The 18,563-nt window shown below is 48.0% G+C and overlaps 1 protein-coding gene across 9 annotated transcripts in view; it reads right to left on the bottom strand.

The window, feature by feature from the left end:
* Nucleotides 1-18,563, bottom strand: part of Dlg5 (discs large MAGUK scaffold protein 5) — a 115,826-nt gene that overhangs the window by 29,738 nt on the left and 67,525 nt on the right. For 7 of the 9 annotated variants that reach the window (XM_074079275.1, XM_074079272.1, XM_074079274.1 and 4 more), the window contains 10 exons: nucleotides 14,722-14,981; nucleotides 13,051-13,363; nucleotides 8,038-8,222; nucleotides 6,308-6,433; nucleotides 4,026-4,118; nucleotides 3,523-3,655; nucleotides 3,020-3,147; nucleotides 2,272-2,447; nucleotides 1,895-1,998; nucleotides 314-406 (listed from right to left, as the gene is read on the bottom strand). In XM_074079275.1, the coding sequence (XP_073935376.1) occupies nucleotides 314-406; nucleotides 1,895-1,998; nucleotides 2,272-2,447; nucleotides 3,020-3,147; nucleotides 3,523-3,655; nucleotides 4,026-4,118; nucleotides 6,308-6,433; nucleotides 8,038-8,222; nucleotides 13,051-13,363; nucleotides 14,722-14,981 (1,611 nt within the window). The remainder of the gene's footprint in view (nucleotides 1-313; nucleotides 407-1,894; nucleotides 1,999-2,271; nucleotides 2,448-3,019; nucleotides 3,148-3,522; nucleotides 3,656-4,025; nucleotides 4,119-6,307; nucleotides 6,434-8,037; nucleotides 8,223-13,050; nucleotides 13,364-14,721; nucleotides 14,982-18,563) is intronic. The other 2 variants (XM_074079277.1, XM_020157358.2) reach the window with 1 other exon arrangement.

An 18,563-nucleotide genomic window follows, 5' to 3' on the forward strand; every position in this document is an offset into this window, starting at 1 on the left:
TGAGTACTTCCTCAAATAAGGCCATTCTCCTATTTATCCCCACAGCCATCATCAGACCTAAAGAAGCTAATAATTATCTAAGACCATCTAGTTAGCCAGACCAGATTCAAATGTGCTCCACTGTCCCCAGCATGGCCTTTATGGCTGTTTTTTGTTTTCAACCAGGATCCAGCCAGACTTCACACACACTCTGCATTTTGTAAACCAATACCTTATTTTCAAGGATCCTGGTGACACGGAGCAGTAGTTCAGGCACAGGGAGCTGAGGCTTTGCCCACTCTCCAATGGTAGGAGCAGAGTACAGGGCCCTTACCTTCAGGAGGGAAAGGGTCAAGGAGTCCTGGCAGCTGCGCAGCAGAGATTCACATTCATTCAGAGACTTATTGTCCAGTGCGATGCCATTGATCTAGGGCAGAGCAGAGAGCCAGTCAGGCCTGCTGAAAGGGCAGCCTCCGTCCTGCTCTCAGGCCCCACCTGTTATTCCAATGTGGACAGCAGGCCTAGTTCTGTGAGGTGCCAGAACCAGGAGTTGGTGAAGGAGAGAAAGCCCCTCCCCGGTAAGGCCCAAGTCAGGTGAAGAGCTGCTGAGGAAATGTAATGCAACCTTTAGCATCATTCTAGGGGAAGGAGCCTGTCTGGGACCAGAGCACTGAGAATCCCGGGGAAACACCTGGCCATGTGCTGGTGGGCCATGGACCAGAACTTTCAGCTCCAGCTTTGTCATGTGTGAAGTGGCAGATGAACACATATGCCTAGGATGGGGAGGAGACCATGGCTGTGAGGGGCCTTTGTGAAGTAGGAAATTCACATGAAATGAAGTACTGCCATTATTCACAAAGAGTCAACAATCTCTCAAGCCCATCTCCCTGAATCTCTGTCCACACTCCCTACAGACATGGTCAAACCTTTTCTAAAAGGATGTGCGATAGTCAACAGCTAAGTTGTGGTGATCTGTCTATACTGTAGGGAAGCACCCAGAAAAATAAGTGGTTTGCATTGGCACACACAATACCTAAATGGCTCTCACAGGACAGTGTGCACTATCTTAGGGTCACACACTATGTGATTCCACTTACACACTACTCTCAAGATGACAGACTAACAGCAGTGGAGAACAAGTTAGAGAAAGAGGCAGTGGGCATAGAGGATGTGGCTACAAAGGAGTGACGGAGTGGGAGACTTCTGTGATGACAGGACAGCTCTGATCTGCCTGTGACGGTCTCACAAAACTACTTATGACAACAGCACATGGAACTGTGCACACACAAGCAGTGTGTTAGCTTTGATACTGGAGACATGGGATGAAGGATATGTAGGACCTACCTGTACTATCTCTGCCACTTCCTACAAATCTATCATTATTTCAAAGTCAAAAGATTTTTTAAAAAATTATCTACAGAGTGGTTATCTTGGAGGGGTGGAGTCATCTGTTTATTTCTTTATGACTTTCCCACATGTGAATAATTTTCATTGTGCCCACTCTGCTTTTTTTAAAACTCTAGCTCCCTCCAAACCTGAATTACACTGGCAAAGATGTGACGCAATAAGCTAGCTGCACACTGCAGACAGGGCTGAGAGGACCATAACCTCCTGGACCACAGGAGTCAGAGGCTGGAATGGTCAGTGCTTATGCCCTTCATCCAGTAACCCCCATCAGGGAATTTGCCCTGCGGCACATTCTGGGAGTTCCCATACAGAGAGGTACTTTTTCTACAGTTCTTAATTGCCCACAGTATTTATTTAGGCATTTACCATTTACTATCAGGGGTAAAAAAAATTTAATGTTCACATAGTCCTATGTACAATATACATAACTGGGTGAATATAAACTCATGACTTCTTGCTCAACCCATCCAAGTGTGGGAGACAGCTTGGCTAAGGCCTTGAGACTCACCGCAACAATCCTGTCTCCCACAGCGAGAGATCCTTCCTTGGCAGCAGGGCTTCCAGGTACCACGGCAGCTGCATACACTCCGTTCTCCAGACTGATGCCACTATCTGCAAGCCACAGGAAACAATGAATGACCTGACCTGGTTATCCCACCCCCTCCTCTCTGTTGACTAAAAGCGGATGTCGAAAGCTGCACCCTGGCCAGCCCAGCACCATATCCAGCCCAGACCCTTGGAACCCAGATGACCTCCTGCCAGGAGAGCAGGAGGGCAGCATTAAAATGGCATCAACACCTCATTCCTGGAAATGACATACTCCTGAAAACACATGCAATCCCTCTCCACCAGAAAGGTCATCTGCCACGCCTGCAGGCTTGCTACCTTTCTGTCCAGTGAGGTTGATATGCAAGGGCGTGACCACCTTCCCGCCCAGGGATTTCCTCCGCCGCACAACCATGTTGATGGCCCCCTCCCCGTTGAGAAGAGCCTTGATGGCCTGTTTCTTGTCCTTGTTGATGAGGTCCACATCATTGATTCTCAGCAGCCAGTCATTGACCCTGAGAAGAGGCACAGCCAGATCAGCACCCATGTAGACCTTGGGGACTACAGTAGCCACACTCTCCCTCAGGGGGTCAGAAAGGAAAGAAAGGTGCTCTGCATCCATATTCAGAAAGATTTCCTCTTCCAGGAGTGTACAGTTGGAAAGTTTGCATACCCTGAACCTAGACCGCCTGGGTTCAAATCCTGATTTGCCACTTACTAGCTGTGGGACCTAGTCCCTCTGAGCCTCTGGGTCCTCATCTGTAAAGGGGGGCAATAACTGCACCTCCTTATTGAACTTCAGTGCTTAAGCAAGTAGAAAGGAATGTGTAAGCTATTTTAATATCACGATTTCATTGAATGAGCAAATAGGCCTGAGTCTTTTGCTACCCAGGAAGAAAAAGACAGCCCTGGTACTGGGAGAAAGGCCAGATTCAGAGGCACCTGAGAGTGTCTCCATTAAGAGCCACCTCAGCTGGGTCTGAGGCCTCATACAGACTCTGCGCATCCCCAGGTGCTGGGATACCCTCATTTTATTGCCATCTGGCTCCCCTGGAGATTGGAGGGCCTGGGCCTTCTCAACTCTTACCTTAAGCGGCCATCAGCAATGCTTCCTTTGTCCACTTTTGTGACGAATATGCCACAATCCCCTGGGAAACAAGGCTCATTCACACCTTCTGCCATGTCAAACCCAAGTGCCTTCAAGTCAATGTCCTCCTGTCAAAACACGGCACTTTACCATGCAGAAGGAGAAACGTGACTCCTAAATCCACCTGCCACAGACTCATCCCTGGGGTGGAGGTGTAGGCATAGCAGCCATCTGCCCCCCGGCCACTGCAGACACATATCCTGCTGGCATCTCTGCTGGTGCTCTGCTCTTGTCCTTACCTTCCGTGTGCGTTGCAAGCACCTGGGACAGCAACCTGCTGTAACCCAGCTCAGGCAGCTGCATCCCCACTCCCAGGAGGAGAAGCCGACCCTCCACACTGGCAACTGTGAAATGGGAGCACTGCCATGGGGCCATCCTCTCTTCCCCCACACAGTCTTCACGTTCAGGAAAGCAAGGCAGCACAGCCAACCAAGGCAGCTCACCGTCTCCCTTTCGAACTCAACAACTTCTGTTTCCCACTCCATGGAATCCGTGTCAATGGCGGAGTCATGGGAGCTGTGGGCCATCAGTTGCCGGAACCGAGCCTCCTTTTCCAGCTGGGATTCCATCTGCTCCCTGTGAACAGAGAGCGCCAGGGCTGTGGTGCTTTGGGCAGTGCAACATCTCCCTGAATCACAGCTCCAAACCAAGGGCACATTCCTGAGATTTAAGTGGGGCTCCTTCCTCCTAGTACTGCATTTCCAATATGCACATGCGGAGGGTCAGGCAAAGGTTTCTTGAATTATCAGTGGGTTTTCACAGTGGAACTTTTTTTTTTTTTAACTAAAAGATTGAAATGTTCCCCAAACTTATCTAGAAGCTGTAATCCAGATCAAAATGTCAGTAAATTTTTTTTATAGAGGGACAGACAAATGTGCATGGAAGGGAGTTAGAATAACCAAAGTCATCTTGGAAATGAAGGATGAAGTGCAAGGAATCACCCTACCTGATTTTAAGATTTGCAGTAAAGCAACTGAGATGGAGACCGTGTGCACTGCCAGGGACACAGACCACAGACCAAGGGAATGGAATAAGGGACCTAGAAATGGCAGCACACGAATACAAAGGTACAAAAGTAATTCAAGAGGACAATCCTCAACCAGTGATGCTGGGTAGCCCAAAATCCATGGCAAAAAACAAACCTCAACTAAACAAATTAACTCAAAATATGTCACAGATTTAAATGGAAAACATAAAACTAAAAAACTTTTAGATAAACTGGGTGTTTTGGCACGTGCCTATAACTCTAGCACTTGGGAGGGTGAAAATCTCAAGGATCTCAGAAGGATCTCAAGTTTGAGGCCAGCCTGAGCTATATCCCAGGCTCAAAAGACCAAGGGCTAGGGATGTAGCTCAGTAGTACAGCTTGGCTAGCATGTACAAGGCCCTGGGTTCTATCCCCAGCACTGCAAAAAACAAACAAATCAAAAACAGTTTTAGGAAGAAAGAAAATATAGGAGAGTATCTTTGATTTCTAGGGTTACAGAAAGAGTTCCTAGAAATAACACAATCCATTAGAAGTTTTAAAAAAATCAATAAATTGAACTTCATCAAAATTTAAAACTTTAGCTCTGGGGAAGGAAGACCCAGTTAAAAGAGGAAAAAAAGACTCAAAAACATCATATCCACCAGTGACTTTCATGTGACCCCTTCTTTCTAATATCTGGGCTTCGGCTACCCTCTTGAGTTCATCCATACTGCCCACTGAGCTCTTGGCACACATGTGACCTGCTTTTGTCCCTGCTCCCAGGGACAAGCTCCTGCGTTCACGCTATTGCCTGGGGCTGACTCTGGTTGGCCAGTCCTAAAAGGCTACTTAGCCTCTAAGTCCTCTTCCTGTCCCAGCCCACTCCAGGAGGCATAGCCAAAAGCTCTACACTGGTACTCACTGCACTCATCTCATCTGTCACCATGTGGGATGCCAATGCTTCCACAGACTGGGGGCTTCCTGCACAACAGCAGGAACCCTTCACCAACTCTCTGCTGGTTACAGCACATGGTAGAGAGGAGGTACAAGTGAAAAATTGCTAAACAAACAAATAGAATCTCAGATTTCTCAGAAGTTCCAGGCAACTCTGGCTCAAGCAAGATGCAAAACCACCTCTAATACCACCCCCAGGAGGTGCCAGGCTTCTCTTGACAGAGAGTCCACCCTTGATCAGATTGCTTGCTAGACCCACGGTGGGCTCCTGGGGAGAGTCTGTTACTTTGCTGCTGAAGCCCCACCTCCAGTGGGTCTGGGTTCTTATCTAATACATGAATCTGCTGATCTTGGTAGATCTTATTGAATGAGGAAGAAGGGAAGCTGCTGCTCCCTTCTGAAAGGAATCACTCAGTGTGCAAGGACGGCACACTCGGACTTGCACACATGAGTTACGCACTGCCCCCTCCCTGAAAACGCATACAAATCAGCTCAGCAAATGTCACAGAATGGACAGAGCCACTGCTTTCCAATGGTTCTAGACTACATGATGGTTATTAGGTTCCACCAATTTCTACTTTTAAGCTCTGAACTGTAGATTTTTTTAATCCACTGCTAAGGGCCACCAAGTGTTTAAATGGCCCTCTGGGAGGATGGTGGGAGCAAAGAAAGGGTGCCAAACACTGCAAACAATATTGGCATCCACATAACATAAGCAGAGCGGATTACCAAGCAGTAGTTAAAATTTCCTTGAAAACACTCATGGCCAATCTGTCATTATCTTTATTTGTTGATGGACTTGTCTGTGATGGGTCTGCCCTTAGTCTCTCTCCTCCTGGGCACTGTGAGCACCATGAGGGCAATGGCTTTATCTGCTTGTTTAGTACCATGTCATTCATGGGTTCCTGCCCAAACAAAGTGGGTACTCAATAAATCTTTATGAAATAAGTGAATGGATAGAAGGGGGAATAAATGGTGGATGCTGTCTGCATGCCTGTGCCCAAATGGACTGCCTGGGAGGAGGGACCTTCTTTCCCATGTGCCTTGGCACATGGTGCCTGCCCCATCTCCATGGGCTTATCAAAGGGCCAATGCTGTCTTCTGTGCAGTCTAAGAACTTCTAGTCAACATGGAAATCGCATTGGCACTCATCCTACAGACTAACAAGTGTAAGGAACAGATGTTAAGGCCTGCACAAAAGGACAAGCCCCTGCCCAATACACTCAGGGCTACCTTGGCCTAAACGGGGAGGGGATACCATGCTCCAGGTCCATGCCCACCCCAGGCAGGTGCCCACCCAGGCCTACTTGAGTTCTTTAAGCTCCCGGCTAACATCGTTCTTCTGTTTCCGAGTGTCGTCCAGGCTGCGCAGAGCCTCAGCCAGCTCACTCACAGCCCGGTCCCGCTCCCGCCTCAGGTTGTCACAAAGGGTCCTGGTAGAGAAGGCACAGGGCAAAGTCATTGTGAGGGGCAGGGGTACAGAAGCAGGGGCAGCAAACTGCCTGGCACTCCGCACTCCCAAACACCTGCGAGCATCCGTCTCATCCTCACAGGCACAGGAGTATATGTGAGTCTAGGGGTGAGACCATGCAGGTCAACCCACTGTGTGACCCGGGAAGGGGAGAGACACACCAGTCACCAGGTGTCAGATCCCAAAGACCGCTGGCTGCTCATCCTGTATCACCCTTGCCACACCTCAGGTTGAGGACCCTGCCCCCCCACTCCCTGCACATACTCACTATTCTAACATGGGATCTTCAGTGAAGCCCGCAGCCCACCTCGTAGAACTTCATACTCCAGCACCCACCAAATGTCTCAACTGTGCACACACAGGCTTTCTAGAGCCATCCTCCCACCCCACCCTCCCACCAGGATGAGAGACACTCAGTCCTCACCCACTGCAGCCCTGAGCTCCAGGCAGGTGCAATGGAGGAGACCCCAGGCCACCCAGAGGAGGTGGGGATTTATGAACTAGCAATGTGGGGGAGAGTAGGAGTATGCCCAGAAGGCTAGTCTCTAGCCCCCCACAGCCCCAACACTCCCCTGCCTCGCCCAGAGCCCAGCCAGGGCCAGGACCGCCCTCTGGAGGACATGTAGAACAAGCTGGAGCAAGAGCAGACAATAAGCCCCCGCCAGGCCTCCATGTTGCCTACATGCCACACTAGGCACACAGCTCTCTCCAATGGAAGGGCCTGACCATCCCCCTCTTGCTCAGCCCCCAGGAGCACTGGTCTCTCTCCTGCATAATCACAGGGGACCTTCCAAAATGCCCTCAACGGCCAACTCCTTACATCACCACCACAGCCCGCCTGGTTCTCCCCCAGCCTAGTAGCACATTCATACCCCTTGGCATCCCTTTTGAGGCCCTCACCACTTGCCCTCGGGGACCTTATCAGCCTTCCTCCTTGACTCTCGTGACAAGCCCCAAGTACACCCACAATCCCCTGCTGAGCGTCCCACACAGACTCCCTCCATTTGCAGTGCCTGTCCCTCCTCTTATTTGCGTTTCAATGCCACACTTTGGGGAGATGACCTCACAAATGCCCTGCAAGCCCCATCACAGCCCTGGCTAAGGCCCTGGACATCACATTCGTGTACCGGGTAGGTCCCCCCACAATTCCCTCCACCCCTCCTGTCCAGGCTGCCTCAGGCCTTTCCCAGGGATTGTATACATCTGGCAGCCTCTCTCAAGGTCTCCATGCTGAAGGGATCAAAGATCCTGGCACACAGGAGCCTCCTGAATACATGGAAAGAAGGCATTTCCAGTGTACCAGTCTCACTACCAGAATCCTCCCAAGATAAAAGGCTGGACACAGCACACACTCTGGATGCCTAAGATAAAGCAAAATAGAAGAGACACAATAGAAAACTCTAAAGCCAAGAGGTGAAGCTGGTGTGCCAGCCAGGATGAGAAGGAAGGCACTGAGGTCTTTGTCACCTTACTTGGACCAGTGGTGAACAATTATGACCCTCCCCACAGACCTCAGTGCATCCCGGGGACAGACAAAAGCCCAAATCTGCCCTAGGGCACCCATACCGGATGCTATCGCGCTCTGCCACAATCTTGTCACGCTCCTGAAAGGCCCAGTCTCGCCGGCACTTGGCCACATCCGCCTCCTGGAGGGCTTCCTTCAGTTCCTGGCACAGAGCCTTGCATTGCTTTCGAAGGACTTCCACCTCCTTGTTGGCTCTCCCAGCATCCATTGTCACCGTGTCTTTGATCTGGGGGTAAGGGGCAGGCAGAGAAGGAGGTGAATGAGTCTTCTGGACTGGAAGCAGCCTCCTATCAGTGTGGAGATGGGACTCAGGCTCTGAGAAGCAGCACACCCACTCCTGCACACAGATGCTAGGTGAGGGGACCAAGGCAGACTCTCTCAGCCCCACATAAGTGTGGAGCAGAACTGTAACTGCTCTTAGCCATGGTCTCAGCCTGGTGGAATGCCTCCCAAGGAGTGTTTTGTTCAGGCCCTACCCTGCCACTTAGCTGGTTTATATCTTACAGAGTCCACGCAATACTTTAAAGAGTTCTCATGACAAAACAATGATTCAAGGCAGTGAAGGGGCAGGTTTTGGTCATAGCTTCTCCCCATGTCTGCAATACTGGTTTCTATATAATCTGGCACTCCAAGCTATTTTTAAAGATGAAAGACTCCAGTATTATTGCTGGTGAATACTGTGCATCTATCTCAATTCATTTAAAAAGTAGAAATTTGAAGAACTTGTATCTTGTCAGCTCCATAGAGGGTTATAGGCTCCATAAAATTTCAAATCAAAACTTAGAAGTCCTGGGTGGAAGCCCCCCCGCCCCCTCATGCTTGTGTGATTCTTAGAAAACAGGGGAGATGATGAATGACAAAGGAATGTCTACTGCAAGAACAGCTCCACTCCAGCTTTAAGGTTGCAAAACAGGAACATGTCACCAGAGGCACTGAACCTGGCATCTCTGTGCAGGGCTCCCTATCCCAAGTGAAAGGATGCAGGAGACATACACAGGCCACAGTGGAACAGGAAATAGTAGCCCCTACTCAAAACACACTCAGAAAGATCTAAGGTTCCCACCCGCAGACTAAAGGGTGAAGGAGACAGTAGAAACCCTGGAGTCAGCTTATAATCACCCCTAGTCTCACAATCAGGAGGAGCTGGGAAAAAATTTGAATACAAAGTTCCTCCTAACTTCAGAGTGACACATGACACACACTCTTTGGGCCTCTGGTAGCTCAGAATCAGTGCTAATTATTTCAGCTTTGGTTTACCCCACACACATACTTTCATGCAGTATGGAATGTTTGTTTACTTTGCTATTGGCAAAATATCTTTTTTTAACTTTTAAAACTTAAGGAACTTTTTGTATTAATTCTATCAAGAATTTGTTATAATGAATATTAATCACATTTGTAATATACTCAATGTTCAATAATAAATGTATGTACAACTATATATTTGAAACGTGAACATCTGGTTTCCCTAGAAGATTCTTCCACTTTTCTCTCAATGATAATCTCACCCAAGGGCCAGAGGTGGAAATACACAGAGGGGCTAGGCTGGGAAATTAGGCAGCTTCCATCCTCTCCCCATTTCCCATTCCTTCCCACTGCTGGTCTCCAAAATGAATTCACCCCAAAATACCGTTTCCTTAGAAGCTTTAGTGAGAAAGGAGAGGATGAGGTTTCTCAAAAACGACAGTGGAACTGGGGAGCCAGATGACCCACAGGATCTCTGTCTGATCCTGGGTGCAGGAAGTGACGTGCCCATAGCCCTGCTGTTAGTGGACCACTAACTCTATCCAGTGTTTCTCCCTCTGTATCTTGCTACCCTCAACATCAGATCTCAGTCTACAGAAGCTCTGGCCAGGCTCTGGTCATGGTGCCACAGGCTTGGTAAAAGATGGGCCATTTTTCACAAGACACTCACCTAGCCAGGAAGGAGGCCATCGACAAGTTTCTGGAACTGTACCCCCACCCCCAGCAGGGGGAGAGCTCACCCAAGAGTTCCAGGGAAATGGTGGGACATGGTGGTAGCCATGGTCCCTGAGCACACACCTCTCAGGTGGGGGCACCCAATCTTCTGTTTGGGCAGCCTCTCCTGTGGCAGTATACCTCTGAAGCTCCACCCTGCTGTTCTGCCTCTATAGACAGGCTCTGTGACACTCAGGGCAGCAGGAAGGCAGGGACAGGGAAGCCACTGCCTGCCAGGGTGGCCCTTCTATGGTGTGGTGCTCCAGCTAGAGTGAGTTAGAACCTGGGAGAAATTCCTCAAAGGGCAGTGTGGCCCAGAGTTTTCTGGGGGTACCATCTAGCACCCCTAGCAGTTCCTCTCCTCTCCTGGAAGCAAGGGGCCTTCACTAGACCAGGTCAGTTGGTGGCAGGGAGGACAGCCTTGCAAGAAGCTGAAGGACATGCCTACTCTGGTAGCTGGGACACAATAAAGACCCTGCCAGGCCCCAATCTCTCAGTGCCACTATCCACCCTTGCTTTGCCTTAAACCACTCAGGAGAAGAACATAAGAAGGGGGAAAGTGATGACCAGGAAAGAGGGTTACAAAGAGAGGACAAGAAAGCAGAAGGAAGTACAATTCTGGAAACAAAGCTGCAGTCCCTGAGCTGAGCAAAATGAAGACATTCTGTGATCAGGGAGCTTGACTGGCTGGAAGGCCCACTTAGCTGACCCCTGACAGCTGGACAGGGTAGGGTTCATTCATGGGTGCCACACCATTCACACCTCAACACTAGGACAGCCCAGACTATAGACCTAGCCTCCTCCAGCCAGTCACAAGTGGTCTTATGCATGAAGCCAGGATAATGTGAGAAGGAGCTGAGGATTTCAGTTCTGGAAGCTGCAGGGAAGGGGTCAGGTAGGGGATCTCTCCTGCCAGCTGACTCAGAACAATGCCTGGAAAAGATTCCTGCCTCAGCTGACAGGTAACTTGATGCCCAGCCAATACCCCCTGCACAGGCTAGGACCAAGCTCCAGGCTGAAGGCACAACTTAGTGCCAAGAGAGTGATGGTTGCCACTCAGATGTCAGGCCTCGGCACTAGCTACAATCACTACTGAATGTCAAAGCCACAGGGAGTTTGGGTGTGCTCCATATTTCCTTGTACTCTCCATACTCCCACAGGTAACTTCTAAAATCTCAAAACCTCATCAAGTTGGCTCACTGTCCTGTCACAGGCTTGCCTTGTATGGGTTTGACATTCCATGACCTTTAGTTTGGTGACTGATTTGGTAATTTTCAAAGTTTTCTTCCTTATCACTTTGTTTTCCTTATTTGATATTGACATTTCCCCTCCTAACAAGTGCATGCTCAGAATGTGAAAAGGAGTCCATGATTTAGCTAGAACATTTACCAAGTTCTAGTGCATTATCTTGACTCATTAGAAGTTCTTTTGCTTTAATGGTCTTTCCAAAATGTCATCAAAATAGAGGATTTGAGATGGGCTGGGGTTGTGGCTCAGGTGGTAGAATGCCTGCCTAGCAAGCACAAGGCCCTGAGTTCAAATCCCAATACTGTAAAAAAATGTAGGATACTTGTGTAGCATGAGCAAGGCCCTGAAGTCAATCACCATAAAACAAAACAAACAAAAGTTCATCAAAGTAAATATTCCTCTTCATGTTGACTTTTACTTCAATGACCTGGAGACATCTCAGACTCTGTTTGGAATTGCCATTTTGGCCCATTTTTCCTACAAAAACACTTTTGTATCCTAACAGAACAGTATTAAATTCTCCCATCATTCCTCCCTTGTGTGGGCACAATGCTGAGAGCATTTTCTACATCACATCACTTGACCATCACGACCATTCTGTGGGACAGATGTTACTGTTCTTTCTACCTTCAGATGAGGAAACTGAGGCAAGAGAGGTGAAGAGAGGTCAGAGGTCACATGACTCAGGAGGGCTCAATCTCCAAGCAGAGTCTCTGTCCTTGACACTCCTCACAACCACCACCCCCACCCAGTCTGTCAGCACTGCCTTGGACCTGGTACAGAGCAAACGGATCAGACTATCTGCCATGCTGCCCCTGCCGTTCTGCCTGAGCCTAATATCCCTTGCTTTTCACTTCTCATAGACCACTTCTAAAACCTACATTCTAACCAACCAGTATAGAAAAGCAGAATAAAGAGGCATGAATAAAGATCTACTTTGACAGGAAAGAAATCTACTAGACTCAAGTCTAGAAGCTATAATTACAGTCACGCCACTGACTGACAGGACAGAAAGGAAATCTCCACGGCTGTCCACACCCCAGCAGGGCACATGCAGACTTCAGGGAAAGGAACATCAGCAATTAGTTGGAGGTGGCCAGGTAGGAAGGATGCAGAGTCCACACTGGTCACTCAGGAGAGGAGTAGAGTGACCCAGTCCTGAAATTAGTGAACACCCTAATCACCAAACCCTGGAGGCATCACCCCCAGGGAACAAAAAGGGTCTCCAGCATGGCCTAGCAGCACATCTTCCCAAATAGAGCCTGGAGCACACCTTTGAAGAGAAGACCTGGTCACAGACACACAGGTGGTAGAAAAGAGCTCCTGAGGATGCTTTTCTCTTTTTTATTTATATGTTTGTTTGTTTTCTTGCAGTGCTGGGGATTGAACCTAGGGCCTAATGCATGCTAGGCAAGCACTGTACCACTGAGCTGCATCCTCAGCCCCTTGAAGGTGTTCTTCTGAACCCATGAGGCCAATACATCTATGGCTCTGAGAGCCTGGTCTTGGGATCTTGCTTCCTAATGAGCGAGTCTGGGATCTCACTCACTTTCACACACACAATGGTCTATGATCACTGGCATGGGTTTGGATGTGACAGCATCTGTATACATCATCTGATGTTCCTTCTGGATGTCCAGGACTGTGGCTGGATGTCCTCATATTTCTCCTCTGGAGCCAAGACTAGAGCTGAACACTGAGCCTGAGCTCAGCGATAAGCAGGGTGATGTCTGACAACCCAGTTAACATTTGACCTACAACAAGAAGCCTCTCAGGTCTTTTCCTCCTGCCTTCCCCCACCTTCAGTGCTCTACAGCTGCCGCCTCCCCCACTGATCGGCCACTTACCTGCCGCAGGGCTTCCATCTCCTCACTGGCCGCCTTCTTCTCAGATGTGCTGCTCTTAAGCTTGGATTCAGCCAACTCTACCTCAGTCTGTAGCTTGTCTAGCTCAGAGATGACCTGGTCGCGCTCACTCATGATGAGCTTGTACTCGCTGTACACAGCGTCCCGCTCCTCCTTGTACTTCTCAGACTCCTTGGCAGTTTTCACCTGCGTGGTCCTCAACTCAGTCAGCTCCGACTGCAGCAACTCCATTTCCCACTGCAGGTCCTTGTTCTGGGCTGTGGCCTTGTTCAGCTCATGGTGGATTGCCTCAAACCTGGGGGAGAAGGCGGCATGGACATGGGCGGGTGGGGACCCAGTCAGCTGTCTGGCTACTCTGCTACCTCCTGCCAGCTCCACTGTGCTGGGCAGTCAAGCATGAAGTTTCAGATGAGGTCATCCTCTGCACCCCCAAGGGAGAGTGGTCATGGAGTACTAGTGCCCTGGGCCTGGAATTTTTCTTAACCTTTTACAAATGCCAGAAGTTGAACTGAGGACTGCATGCCCTCACTCTACTAGAAATAACAGCACATTTCTCCCACAGTCAAGCTGTATTATTTTGAAAAAAATAACAAAAACAAAGAAATGCCAGAATCACAGCACAGGAGAGATAAAAGGGGCCTTAACGATGACTTGCTCTGAGCACCTCATTTTACGAGCTAGCACAGCCTTGCACCGTGGACACTGGCCATGCCATGAGCTTAGCTCAGTCCTTCCAGGCCAGGAGGCACCTTGCACACAGGGAGCCTATAAGAGCCTGCCACTCTAGACCAGAACTTTCCAAAATGTGTGCCTGACCACACCAAACCTGCACAGGGCTGTATCATAATCCAAAAAACTGTGTTTCCTGATGACCTTAGCATGGGTGACCACACCCTGGTCCCCTGCTGGAGAGTGCAGTGCACAACAACTCAGTGAAGGCTCTGAGAAGTCCTGCAGCAGAGACACCTATCTGAACTCAACCTAGCAATGCCCAAACCTAATTATACCCAGAGAACATTTTTCATGTAAAGCCAATGAACACTCCAGAGAACCACTGCTCTGCAGGAATGTGCTTTAAGTAATACTGTCTGGAGGGCAGGGACCCCATCTCTTAAGATAACATTCCTTAATAAAAATGAAAACCTGGGAGACACATTGCTCTGGACAGTTATCTTCCCCACTTGCTAGATGAATAGCTAACACAGAGGGAAAGGTATGTGATGAGACCCAGACAGGCTGCTCAGCACACACCAGAGGGTTCAGATGGGAGGAAAGACCCATAATTTCCAAGACACAGTAAGTGTCCAAAAGTGTTTTCTAGACAGAAGTATTTGCTGATTGACAACAAAACAAGGCACAGATGTCTCCTATGCACAGGAGATAATCCTGGGCAAAAGCACGAGATCCTACCTGAAAAAATAAACTAAAGCAAAAAAGGTTGAGGAGTGGCTCCAGTGGTAGAGTGCCTGCCTAGCAAGTGTAAGGCCTGGAGTTCAAACCACAGTAACCCCAAAGAAAAAGAAAAGGCAAAATAGCCTGAGCTGTTTCTTCCCGACTGTGGCTAGGAGACTTGCAGGTGCCCACAAGCCCACAAGGCTCCCACAGAAAAAAGACCCATTTAACTCTCAGGCCACTCCCCCCCTCAGATCCTACCTCCTCAGAGACAGGGCACACTGGTGTTGGAGCTGGATGGCTGTGTCCCTCTGCTGGGTCAACATCTCTGTCTGCTTCAGTAGGCGCTGATTTTCCTCTCCCAGCTGCTCCAGGCGGCTCAGGTCTGAGTTGTGAATGGCCACCTTCTCACTGTAGCGCTTCCGCAGGGCATCATAGTCCTTCTTGACCACCTCCAGCTTGTCCATGGCCGTGTCATACAGCTTGTTAAGGATCTCTGATGACCCATTGTGCTTCAGCACCTGGGGACCGGAGAGAGTCATGCTTACCCAGGGGCAGGGCAGGCAGACCTCCACCATATCATTTCACAGTCTGGGCATAGGACTGGTAACAAGGCAGGGGCTCACCTTTGGGCCCTTGGGGTCTTAAGGTCTGATACTATGGGCCCTGCAGTCACATTGGTCTGAGTCATTCAGATTCATTTCTTTTCAAATATTTATTATTATACAGAGAATCCCCAGCACCACAAAATAAACTAACAAGCAAATAAGTGTTCTACAGAGAAAGTTAGCTTGGCAAGCCTGATACTTCCATCTTTAGCAAGGCCTGTTTGAAGAAGCTGAACAGAAAACAGCATCCTGTGCTGAAAGAAATCTCTGCCTAGGCAATAAGCCTGACTCATGGTGCCTAGACTGTACAAACAACGTGACCTATGCTGAGCACCTGCCTGCTCCTGGGAGTCTACTAAATAGAGAGTACCTACGTGACCAGCCCTCAATAAAACCTCAGGTACCAAGTGTTCCCTGGTGAACAGCATTTCATGTGCTGTCACAACTCCACCCTGGAGGAATTAAGTGTGTCTGTTGTGACCCTACTGGGAGAGGACCCTTGGAAACTTGTACCCAGCTTCCTGGGACTTTGCCCCAGGTACCTTCTTCTCCTCTTTGTTGATTTGACTTTGTGTCTTATGGTCATATTTTTTAGCCATTGAGGATGATTATACACTCCAGTCTTGTAAGTCCTCCTAGCTAATCACAGAACCCCAAGATGGTATTGGGGAACTCCAAAATAAGAACATAAAATGTCTAATACTGCTTTAAGTGCAGTATTAGAGACATAAAGAGACCGTGCCCTATGGGAGGATATGGACACACAGATGAGAGACAGACCAAATGAAATGACTTCAGAGTATGATAAGGCCTATCAAGAAGATAAAAAATGAGCCAGGCGCCAGTGACTCACACCTCTCATTTTCAGGAGGCAGAGATCAGGAGGATCGCAGTTTGAAGCCAGCCTCGGCAAATAGTTCAAGAGATCCTATCTTGAATAAAACCCATCACAAAAAAGGGCTGGTGGAGTGGCTCAAGGGGTAGGCCTTGAGTTCAAGCCCCAGTACTGCCAAAAAAAAAAAAAAAAAAAAAAGAGAGGGAAGAAGAAGAAAGAAGAGGGGGAGGAGGAGGAGGAGAAAAAGGAGGAAGAGGAGGAGGAGAAGAAGGAGGGTTGAGCCTCTCTAAAAGGTGACTTCAGGAGTTCTGATACAAACAGCAGCTCTGAGCACATCTGGTAATGGTGGGGGGAGCTAGTGTGAAAGCCTTGGGGCAGAACCACCAGGTGTGTGCTAGGAACCTGGAAGAGGGCAGGGCAGAAACCTGCAGCCAGTGCCAAAGGGGAATATGTTCAAACAGAGGCGTGGAGAGGTAGTCAAGGCTCACAGTGAAGACTGCATCCTGGGCAAGATGGGAAGCCATGGGAGAGTTTTAAAGCAAGAGAGAATTCTACTCTGAATTATGGGAGTTAAAGTTCACTTGGGGTGCTCTTTAAGAGGGGAAAAAACCCAAGAAGATGAGTTAAGAGAGTATCAGGGGGTCTGCTGACTTTTGTTGAGCACCTAGGGGTACCTAAGCCCTTGGTGAGTCATGGCTCTGTGAGTTTCAGTTTCCTTATTTCTCAAATGACAAGACAGAACCGGAAAGGCTGGCTTAGCCCCTGCAGGTCCAACAGCCCAGGCACCACCTGTCTCAGTGTGTGGGCCCCAAGTTATCACAAGATCTTTGCAGCCCAGAGAACCACAACCTGGGATTGTAGAACAGTCCCTCTGGAGATATAGTCAGCCTCCTAAACACAACCAACACAAAAAGCAAAAGAGTCCCTGATTTAAAAATCAGAATTGCAGAGACAGAGCAGTGAACTCATTCCCCTACGATCCAGGATCAGATGCCAAGTTCAGACTGTTAGAGAGGAAGGCCATCTCAGAAATCAGCTCCATTCAGCTCATTATTTTTCCTTAGTTATTAATGAACTCCTCCTTTCAAAGGAACTCCAAAATACAAACAAAACTCATTCTAAAAAGAATAGTAGATTCCTTAGGCAGTTAAGGCCTTGTTTTATTTTTTTTTAAAAAATGGTTCAGTATGGCAGGAGAAATGCACACTGAAACACGGTAGAAAACCAGGGGCTGCGCCCCATGCTGTCATTAAAAAGCTTCCTTTAAAAAAAAAAAAACAGTGCAGAGCAACACTGCTTTCAGCTTATCACATCTCAATTTGCTTTAAAGAAATAAAAGATTACAGGGTTGCTAAAGCCCCCAATGCACCCCCTTGCCCTATTCCCCACTCATCCCCTCTAGAATGATTTGCTCCCCGAAGCCTGCTGTGGGCCACCTCCATTCACAACACTGTCTACTGTGTTTACGTAAGTCTCTCTAATGATTTCATGCCACATGCTGCTTTAGGATTCAGTCAGGTGGGCACAGGGAGCTCACTGTATGAATGCATCACACTCCTTTCTTTGATTGAAATACATTTAAAATATCTCCTTTTTAAAAAAAAATTTGCTAATAGAAATAGTACTGCTATGAACATGGTTGCATATGTCTCCCCTCCCACACGAGATTTCTCTCTGCATATCTAGAAATAGAGTAGCTAACTTGGGATATGGATTTTTCACACTTACTAGACACGGCAAATTACTCTCTGAAGTGGCTACACCAACAACTGTGGTAGGAGTTCGAAGAGAAACTCATCAACACATCCTCGTGAAGACATTATATGTTCAGATTTTATCAAGCTTTTTATTTGTGCTAAAATATAATAAAGTATATCCTCTTTACCATGTTACGCATCTTTAAGCATGCAACGAATGGTTTTACATGTATTTACATTCTTGTGCAAGCGATCTCCACAACTTTTTCCATCTCGCGAAACTGAAACTGTACCCATTAAACAACTCTGCCTTCCCCTCTCTCCCAGCCCCTGACAATCACTATTCAACTCTGTCTCAATGAATCTGACAACTTTAGATACCTCATATAAGTAGAACCAAACAGTATTTGTCTTTTCTGTGGATGGTTTATTCATTCAGCATAATAGTCTCAGGATTCACCTACAAAGCATGAATTTCCTTCTAGTCTCAGACTGAAGAATACTTCGTTGTATGGCTATACCACATTTTGTTTCATCAATGGACATTGAGCTGTCCTTCCGCCGCTTTGCTATTGTCAGATATTTTTAAGTATTGCCAATCTCATGAACAACAAGTACTATCTCATTTTTAATCTTACATTCCTGACTACTAAAGACTGGGTAACTGTCTCTTTATGTTTATAAATTACACACATTTTCTCTTTTATGAACTGCCCATTCCCATCCTTTGACTTCTCTCTTCTTCCTTTCTGTTCTCTCACTTTCCCTCTCCTTCTATTTCTAGTTGTTTGTTTTTTCAGTGCTCGAATTGAAACCAGGGCCTTGTGCAGGACAGGCAAGCACTCTACCACTGAGCTATACTCCTAGCCCTCTAGAAGTTATTTTTAAGTTATAGGTATTAACATTTTCCTAGTTATATTCATTACAAATATCTTCTCCAACGATGTGGCTTTTAAATTTGCT

This window comes from Castor canadensis, chromosome 7, assembly GCF_047511655.1.
Source record: "Castor canadensis chromosome 7, mCasCan1.hap1v2, whole genome shotgun sequence".
NCBI lineage: Eukaryota > Metazoa > Chordata > Mammalia > Rodentia > Castoridae > Castor > Castor canadensis.